The sequence below is a fragment of the Sphaeroforma arctica genome (assembly GCF_001186125.1).
Source record: "Sphaeroforma arctica JP610 unplaced genomic scaffold supercont1.310, whole genome shotgun sequence".
NCBI lineage: Eukaryota > Ichthyosporea > Ichthyophonida > Sphaeroforma > Sphaeroforma arctica.
Window position 1 is genome coordinate 50,805 of NW_014040248.1, and position 11,156 is coordinate 61,960.

At 35.2% G+C, this 11,156-nt stretch overlaps 1 protein-coding gene across 1 annotated transcript in view; it reads right to left on the bottom strand.

The window, feature by feature from the left end:
- Positions 1 to 783: 783 nt before the first annotated feature.
- Positions 784 to 11,156, bottom strand: part of SARC_05071 (hypothetical protein) — a gene marked incomplete at both ends in the record, with an annotated part of 12,173 nt that continues 1,800 nt past the window's right edge. The window contains 13 exons of the mRNA XM_014301077.1: positions 784 to 904; positions 1,549 to 1,618; positions 2,282 to 2,447; positions 2,697 to 2,842; positions 3,665 to 3,753; positions 5,290 to 5,384; positions 5,524 to 5,764; positions 6,637 to 6,866; positions 7,302 to 7,389; positions 8,150 to 8,221; positions 8,722 to 8,813; positions 9,560 to 9,718; positions 10,499 to 10,690. Of these exons, the coding sequence (XP_014156552.1) occupies positions 784 to 904; positions 1,549 to 1,618; positions 2,282 to 2,447; positions 2,697 to 2,842; positions 3,665 to 3,753; positions 5,290 to 5,384; positions 5,524 to 5,764; positions 6,637 to 6,866; positions 7,302 to 7,389; positions 8,150 to 8,221; positions 8,722 to 8,813; positions 9,560 to 9,718; positions 10,499 to 10,690 (1,761 nt within the window). The remainder of the gene's footprint in view (positions 905 to 1,548; positions 1,619 to 2,281; positions 2,448 to 2,696; positions 2,843 to 3,664; positions 3,754 to 5,289; positions 5,385 to 5,523; positions 5,765 to 6,636; positions 6,867 to 7,301; positions 7,390 to 8,149; positions 8,222 to 8,721; positions 8,814 to 9,559; positions 9,719 to 10,498; positions 10,691 to 11,156) is intronic.

The following is an 11,156-nucleotide window of genomic DNA, read 5'->3' on the forward strand; positions in this document are numbered from 1 at the left end:
CTTATAACCAATTCCACAGCGTCTATAACTAATTCCACAGCGTCTATAACTAGTCTCACAGCGCTTATAACCAATTCCACAGCGTCTATAACTAATTCCACAGCGTCTATAACTAGTCTCACAGCGCTTATAACCAATTCCACAGCGTCTATAACTAATCTCACAGCGTGTGCCTATGCCGCAATGCGCTTCAAGAGATCCCACCAGTCAATCGAGCCCATCGGCCCACCCGGAAATAGGGATATAAAACCCAAAACCTTAGAAACCCTCACTACGCTGTTGAGTGTGGCCGACTCCCCGTGTGCGGCCCCAGTTCCCAGACCGCCCCAATCGCCACAGGTTAAACACTACTATGACCCTCTACTCGAGAAAATAATATATATAAATATAAATATAAATATATATATATATATATATATCCTGTCTGACTAAAGCCCAAGAGACCGCTTCGATTGTCCGACAGCCTGTGATAGAAGTAGGTAGTTCGCCGGGTGTGAGTAGCATTCACTGTGCTACTTCAGACCTCAAATACCCATGAACTGAGCCAAACTCCAGTTAGCTTATTTGGCGGCACGTGGTCGCCATTCCTTAATCCGTCACGTGAGATTATAATCCATTGTGGTCTCTTGAGATTATAGTCTATCCGCTTGCGCCAGACTCCCCAGTGCGTATTCGACGGTGTGTGATTGGTTTCAAGCGTACCATACGCTGTGATATGCGCCTCTACAGCATCCCTTATTCGGCGGCACGTGGTTGATAATGGTTATTCCGTCACGTGTGATTTTATAACTCATTGTGGGCCTCAGGATCCCACCAGTCGACTGTACCGAACATCTCTTCGCTTATACGACGGCTAGCCAACGTGGTGCAACCGAAATCAACGGGCTGAAGCTCTCTCAGACACCTGTTAAAACACACAAATGCAGTGTGAGTGCTTGCGTCTTGAGAACTTGCACATGAGTCAACAATATACAATACACACACACACACACACATACATACAGGTACATATATACATATTCATATATACACACTAACACACAATAATACACACACACACACACACACACACACACTGTATATATATATATATATATATATTTAAATATTTAAATATAGAATAAATATAAATACGAGTTTCTACTAATGCCTTCAACAATTGAGTGCACTTACAGGTACACTTGCATGGTTGTGTATAGACCCGCTCAAAAGATAGATTTGAGCTATACAATCTGTCGCCTGAATTGCAAACTGTGAACCCGAACATGCTCACTTACTATTAACAATCAAAGCCAGTTTTCTACTTAAATACTAGCCAATTTTCTATATCAAATCCCAAAGCCAGTCTATTTCAAATCCCAAAGCCAATTCACTATATCTGATGGGATCACCATGCTGAGTGATTCCTTCATCTGAATATCAAATAATAATTGGCATAGACAAAGAACGTGCAATTGTCTACGCACACTTCACACACACACACACACATTTATATATATATGTATATACATACAGACATACATATATATATATATATATAAAAGATACCTGAGATCCGGTGAACCCTGTGTAAAAAATGAGGCCATCATCTCCATTCCACAGGTAAGCCCATGATCTCCTGTGTAGAATATTCAGAGACGGATAGAAACAGATTAGTGGAGATATTAATAGACAATCTCAAATCTAACAATAGATTTATCGGGAGAGCATATAGGAGTCGATGGTATATAAATAGATGGGTGTAGACATCAACAGACAGTCCAGTGAGCTGTAGGCTGACTGATGTGAGAGAAACACTCATTAAATGACTACCCTGGAGTTAGGACTAGGACTATAACCTATTGGTAGTAAAGGATACCAGTACAGTAGTTATTAGACTAATTTGTATGTGTGTATGTTCAGCTCGACTGATATATATATATATATATATATATATATATAACATGTATTTGTATATGTGTATGGGTATGTATGTATGTATGTATGTATTATGAACTAGTGACCCCTATGGGAAAATGCCGAATATGCACCACATGCACACATGCAAACGCTGTAGTGGGAGGACGGAGATTGTATTCATAGTGCACGGCTGCGTACCTGACCACGCACACCATATGTATTATACATACGGATACTGTGCTCTTAACTATATCTCGAAGTAAACATACACACAAACACACGCCAGTATATACATGGAAACTCGAACAAAACACACGCCTGTATATACACGGGAACACGAACATACAAAGCCCATTCGTGTGCAATAGAATACAACACATACCCGTCGTCTGGGAGTGTGGCACGACGCCGCTGGCAACATTCGCCACACTCACAAATGCTGTGGTGGAGGTGTTGTGTTTGTAGTGTGTGGCAGCGTATCTGGCCCAGGTATTGCCAGTGAAGGCATCCAGCGTACCACTCAGCAACAGCATAGTCGGCCGTATCCCCTGCGGACATCAATTTGGAAGTAGTTTAGTGTTAAGTGTGAATTAGTCCCGAGTGTATCGTGAATATATATGACGTTTCACTCAGCAACAGCATGGTCGGGCAAAACTTATGCGAATGTTAATTTGGAATTAACTTAAGTTTTGATTCGATATATATATATATATATATATATGTATATATATATATATATATGTGTGTGTGTGTGTATACATACATACATACATACACACACATATACAACCACAAACCTTTGTTGCAGGATACCGTCCATATCCGGGAGACCGTTTGCGGTTGTACCGGATCCATGACTCATACGAGTTACTGTAGCCTGCGCTGTAGTCTAAGCTGAACAGCAGATTGTCAGACATTGCAGCGATGACTTCAGCGTCTGGGGCTGATATGTATGAGATAAGGAAGTGGTTGGAAGTGTCTTTAGGTTACGATGTAGGTATACATGTATAGATTTAGGGTTTATATTTATCGTACTAAATGTGTGTGGTATTTACATAGAAAGTACTCTATATATATATACTGTTACAAGGAAACTATTTATAAATATAGGACAATACGTGTATGCCTATATGTATTATATATATATATATATATCTGTATGTATAAACATATATACTTATATATAATATACATACATATATATATATGTATAAATATACATACACTCACGTACATACATACGTATAAATATATACACATACACTCAGATACACAGATATACATATATAACTACGTGTGTATGTGAATATAGAAGGATGCATATGCAATTATGAATGAGCATGAGATCAGAAGCTTACATATATATATACATGTGTGCTTGAATTTAACAGCATACATATATAATTATGAACATGTATGAATATATACACCTACCTATACAATTACAGATGTGTATGAATATATAAGCCTGCCTATATATAAGCCTGTCTATATAACTACGTATGTTTATGATTATATTCCCCTGTCTATATAATTACGTAGGTACACGAATATATATGCCTATCTATATAACTACGTATGTGTATGAATATATAAGTCTGTCAATATAACTACGTATGTGTATGAATACATAAGCCTATCTATATAATTACGTATGTTTATGAATATATAAGCCTGCCTATATAACTACGTAGGTATACGGATATATAAGCCTATCTATATATAAATGTGATACATACGAATGTGACTTCATAAATTTACCAACCTGGGTGCTCGAGAGCATACATCTCCGACACAACCAAGTTAGTGTGCGTGATTGGATTGTAGTTCAGCGTTGAATTCGCAGTCGTCACGCTGTTTAAATGGATAAGGTTAGTAGTGATATAGAAGGAATATCATCCATGTATATGAATATATATATATATATACATATATTTATATATATATATATACAAATGTGCATGTATATCGATGTGTATATGTACATATATATATGTACAAAATAAAAGTAAAAGTTTAAGTATAAGTCAAATTACAAGTACTACTACTATATATATATATATATATATATGTGTATGTATATATATGTGCATGAAATATATATATATATATATATATATATGTACATATAATATAAATATGCATATACATGCAAATACATGTAGATGTAAGTATATATATATATATAGATATATATATACATATATATATATATTTACATATATATATATGTATATGTACATATAATATAAATATGCATATACATGCACATACATGTAGATATAAGTATATATATATACATATATATATATATATATATATACATACATATACGTATACATATAATATACGTATGCATATACATGGAGATGTAAGTGTGCACCTGTGGTCCGTTGTGTATGCGAGATAGCCTCTGACACACGTGAGCTTTAATGCCATACTTTCACATAATAGTATGACTCATTAGTTATATAACTTCTTATTTTCGGGTCAATCATACCCACGCACCAAATGTACTCAAACCCACCACTGAGACAAGGGCACCTGTACAGATAGAATATTTGTTGATAACTGAATAAAGTACATTCACTATTGAATAAAATATATACACCATTGAATAAAAAACATACACCATTGAATAAAAACATACACGATTGAATAAAAAACAGTGCATGTATTGCATATAAAACAGTACATATTTCTTATACAGATGAAATACTTGTGAATAATTGATAAAAAACCTGTATATAGATCGAATATAGAACGGAATACTCCTTGCCTTTACAGATGAATTGATGGTAGACAACTGAATAAATAAATCATAAACAATTGAATAAAAAACAGTACGATTAGCAAATATAAAGTAATACACATCTCTTGCACCGATACGTGGATTGCTAATATTTGAATGTAAACATAACTACGCATATTGAATATAAACAGGACAGGACTACGAATATCGATAATAACATAACTACGTTTATTGATTATGAACACAACTACGTATATTGAATATAAACAGAACTATGAATATTGAATATAAACACAACTACGTATATTGAATATGAACACAACTACGTATATTGAATATAAACAAACCGTATATTGGATTTAAACAAAACAACGTATATTGAATATAAACAAAACTACGTATATGAGAATATGGACATAACTATATACATATATGAGAATATAAATTTTGTACGTATATTGAGTATAAACACAACAACGTATATTGGACATAAACAGAACTATGTATATGAGAATACAAACATAACTATATATATTGTATACAAACATTACGTATATTGAAAATATAAACATAACTACATATTTTAAAATACAATCATAACTACGCATAATAAATACCAATGTTATACCACTACCTACCGTTCATCAACCGGACCAGCACCAACTCCCCAAAACGCCAGACGACCCACTGAACGGTCAAACCACGCGAACGCTCGCTTCAGCTCTACTTGATCCTGAATTAGCAGTGATGGGAAGAGAAACATCAGCATGTATATGCACTACAACTTATGCCTCAGCTATATATGTATATATACAAATATATATATATATATAACAATATATACATACATATCAATATATACATCCACATACCCTATCGCTGCATCGCATGAGCTTCTGCACCAGTGGTGGTACCACAATCCTATAATACTCATCCGTCACCAGTTTGCCCAACATAACGCGGAGGCCTTCTGCGCTGAGCCCAAACACACGCGCACATTCGCTGCGTTTACTAACAACCAAGTCCTTTAAAAAGGCAGCCTGTTCAGCTGGTAAGGGCCCCAGAGCTGCCAGACACCGTGGATGCTGGCTACAGGTGTTGAGAAAAGCCGATCTGTGTGGGGATGAGAAAATGAAGAATTGATATATAAGTATGTATATGTATATGTATATGTATATGTATATATATATATATACGTATATATATATATATATATATATATACGTATATATATATATATATAAATACATATACATATACATATATTATATACATATATATATATACGTAAATATATATATATATAAATACAATACTTTTGTATATATATATATAAATATATTCACTTATATATTTATATATATACATATATATATATATATATACATATATATATATATATATACATATATATATATATATATACATATATATATATATATATACATATATATATATATATATATACATATATATATATATATATACATATATATACATATATATATATATAAGTATATATCACATACAACGACCAAGTGTTTCCCTTTAGGTTGTGGGTATTGTTTTGTTGGCTCAATTGCAGGTACCCAATGGAGCTTAATGGCCCACAGTCACAACACGCACAGTCATAGGGGATTCAAAACCCAGTTAAAATCTAGTTAAAACCCACAGATACAGCACACATTTATCTTATACGATAGAAGGTATTAATTTAAGGGTTTATAAACTCGGATGTTATTATACATACACGAAAAGCACATACACATACCTAAAACAGGCATACATAGAATCCACTATGTAGAGGACGCAGGTACGCAAATCATACAAACATACATACATCTTATACCTGTATATACTTATCGCTTGTATATAAATATTTCCATATACTTAAGTAAACTTATAATTCAAACATACATCTTACATACATACATACCTATATAAGTACTCATATCATACGTACACATACACACACATCTCCCTACCCCACTAGGTTGACGCTGGTGTCGACCTTATCGGCTATAGTGTAGACATCCGGCGGAGCTATCCCGTCCAAGGTCACCGACCGTACCTGTTTCCAGGGAGTGACAAACAAGTACCGTTGGACCCAGTATGTACCGTACGAGAGCCCATACATGAGCACTTCGTTGCTAGGCAACGGCGGTGGGGCGGATGCTCTGTCTGCGTTGCTAGGCAACGGCGATGAATCGGTGGCCTGTGGTGTAGGGCGGGTGGGGTGCGGGTGTGACTAGGAAAAGAAATCAGGTTTAGGAAAACCCTGGAACCCGAAACCCCTATAGACAGGGAGTCCAATAGATCATACGCAGTTGACTATAAGGCACAAGTGCAAATACGTTATTGAGGTTTGCTGGATATTGTACACGTATAATAAAATACAACAAACAACCAAACGACACACATAACCAATGCCCAAGTACGTTATCACATATGTAAATATATAACAACACACAGCACAGCACGCGCATACACAGTCTAATGTATATGGACATACAACTCATTGCGATATATATATACATATACATGTGTATACATACATACATACATATATATATATATATATATATATATAATATAATATATATATCAAATTTGACATAACGTAACACCACACAACACAGCACACGCATACATAGTCTGGGCTGGTGAAGTTAATAGCGGCCACCAGATCAAACGCAGCAAACGCTGTGTTGAAGTTGTGAAGGTACCCTGCCTCGAACCTGGTGTTAAACGGTTAAAACGGTATAACAAGATGAGTCATTGATGTCAATGTAGAGCTTATATGAATAGTGATTGGTGTTCACTGGTGTTAAAACGGTAACATAACTTAATATTTAATGTCAATGTAGTACTCATATATATATATATATATACATATGCATATATATATATATATTTCATAACTTATATATTTAATGACAATGTAGTACTTATAATATATATATATATATATATATATACACACACACACATATATATACATATACATATATATATACACATAAATACACACATATACACATATACATATATATAGTATTGTGTGTTTAAATACCAATTTATATTGTGAATTAGGTATCGCAATAGGGCCTATGTTTAGCTCCTAGGGTTAAAATAGGACAATTGAGTATTGTAGTGATATAGAGTCTCGCCATATGGTAGCAGAGTCGAATAAGAACCTACAAATAATAGCATTTTAGTGCCAGGAAAGTACTATCTAGTACCAACATGTTGCATATATATATATATATATATATATATATATATATATAAATAAATACATATACAAATACATATACATATATAATATAATATTATATTATATATATATCTATATAATTATATATCTATATATAATTATGAATGCAACCGTTCAAGTACATAGATGAAACAACCATGGGTCATATTCGCAGTTCCATACACGTACATAGAACACATGCAGGCAAACAGTGAAGTATTTACGTATTCGCGCTGGCTTACGTTTTAGTGATTTCGTTGTAACACTGCACATCCTTCTCCTTCTGGAAGTCCATAATGGGACTGTCCATGTGTCTGTTGGAGTTAAAAATGTAATCAGTAACTGTACGACAAACAGAAATAGTAAATATATGACAAATAGAAACAGTAAATGTACGACCAACAGAAACAGTAAATATACGACAAACAGAAACAGTAAATATACGACAAACAGAAACAGTAGATATACGACAAACAGAAACAGTAAATATACGACAAGCAGAAACAGTGAATATACGACGAAACAGAATCGGTGACTGTACGACGTTATGGTTTAAGTATAGAGTGTAGCAATCGAGACGTATTCGGCTAGGCAATTACCCCATACTATCAGGAGAAGCATCTTCGCACACTCAATCATACCACGAACGTCATCTGCTCAACCAAACACTCAGCACACTCCATCATACAACAACCTTAATACCCTAATCATACACACTCCATCAAACAGTTTAGTAACATAACACACTCAACTATACAATATCCCTGAAAACCTGATCATACAATGAATATAACACACTCAATCTACCACATACTCCATAGTCTCAGGACACGTGACGGGTGTCGAGCGCCCTGTCCCTCTGTGATCTGGGATCATAATGTCGTACCCAGGCATGGCCAAGACCACCTGCAATGAGTTGTACGACAAATCATTCAGAAATGCGAATATATATATATATACATATATATATATATATATATATATATATATATATATATATATATATATATAATATACTACACTACATATATATATATACAATACATATATATATATATATATACATATATATAAACACATATAACATATATACATATATAAATAAATAATACATACACATATATAACATATATAACATACATACGTACATACACACATACATACACACACACACACACACACACACATATATATATATATATATAAATATACATATACGCATAGATAGATAGATAGATGATGGCTAGATAGACAGATACATACATGGTGTAAACTATATACCCGTAGGAGAGTTTAAATATACATCACTTTTAAAAGATTATATGACGGTGTAAACTATATATTCGCTGATGCTAGCCATGCCTGTAACAACCGACGTATGCTCGGGAACAAACGAGCTTGTGTTAATAACTTAAGTAGACTAGGGTTTTAGGGTTTTTAGGGTTTAAGGTTTAACTGACAGTCTGCATGTTTATGGTGGTGGGGCGGGCTGCCATCATTAGCATGCAAGTAACATATAAATAGCATACACACGCACAGACACAGACACAGACTTATTCATATACATAAAATAGACATGTACATATACATTCAAATATATATATATGTACATGTACATATACATATGTATATATACATATATATATACGTACCTGTGGCAAGAGGTTCTCCATGGCAGCGCCGCTGTGTCCTGGTCCTCCACCGATCAGCCACAACTGTCCCTGAGACTTTAGAGTACTGGCGTGGACTTTCTTCACAAACATTTCGATGGTGCGCTTGTGCGACTTCTCCGAATTCCATGACAAGGGTAGCTGGAAAAGGTGATAAGGAATGATATACGTATAGTAACGTTTATGCAAGGATAGCTGAGAAAGGAAGATGGAATGATATACGTGTATTTACGTTCATGCAAGGGCAGCTGGGAAAGGGAGATGGAATGATATACGTATATTTACGTTTATGCAAGGGTAGCTGGTCAAGGGGATATGGAATGAATACGTACAATAACGTTTATGCAAGGGTAGCTGGGAAAGGGAGATGGAATGGTATACGTATATTGAGGTTAATGCAAAGGTAGCTGGGAAAGGGAGATGGAATGCTATACGTATATTTAAGTTTATATTGGTACTGCACCGAATGGTAACCTCCAGCCACGTTGAGCAACGAAGTACAGGATAATAAACGTACACAAAGAGAGTTCGATCGACAGGGCTGTCTTTGTTTACGTCAATTGCATAGCAGCTGTATTGAACGCGTACATGCGGTACACGTGACTGCAGTCGCTCGTTGATACGGTGAGTGTAGGGTATATATAGATATAGATATAGATATATATAAAGGTATATAAAGGTATATATTTAGGAAAGGTGCATTTATCACGGTGCATGTAGGTATAGGTGTATATTTATGTATGTATAGACATATATACGTAAATACAGGTAAAAGTATAGGTACAGGTGTATATGAATAAACACGTAATCATACACTTTCAGACCATTTTGTAGGGATTGAGACACAAACCGTTCCTTGATGAAGCCCAAAATACCCACAAAAAGGTGCAATCTGTGACAACCCCTTTCCAAACCCCACACCTGGAGAGTGGCGCACGAAGCTGCTGGGACCAAAAATTGGGACAAATCCCATTTTTCCTGCTCACTTTTATCCGAAAAACAATCGCAATCCTCCCAAACAACCATCTTCTTCCTCTCAGCCAATGGCAAAGCCGCGTGTTCGTCCAGAAACTCGCGCACCTTGTGCCCCCAGGTTTTAGGACCGGTCCTGCCCTGAATGTAAAATGGCAGACTATGAACATACGTATAAGGCCGGATGCTCCTTCCAGGTGTATGTATGTATGGCCAGCAAATAAGAACGCTTTGTGGCAGTCCCAAAGGAAAACTCCAAACCCTGCACCCTAAAACCCAAAAAGAGGTGGTGGTGTTATTTGTGTAGGTATATCATTGTGCTGCTATGTGTGTACGTGAATTGTTGTACTGCTCTTTTTGTAGGCACACCCTAAACCCAAACTATTAGACACTCTGCTGTGCCTAGACAACAAACCGCAATTGTCATCTGTGCTGTTCGATACTCGTTCGAGTATACAACCTCAGTGTGTTGTTAGACGCTCTACCACTCTAATAGGTATAGGCACACCGCTTGTATGATCGTGCGATGAGAAAGGGGTATATATATATATATATATAATATATATAAATAACAAAATACACACACACATATATATATATATATAAT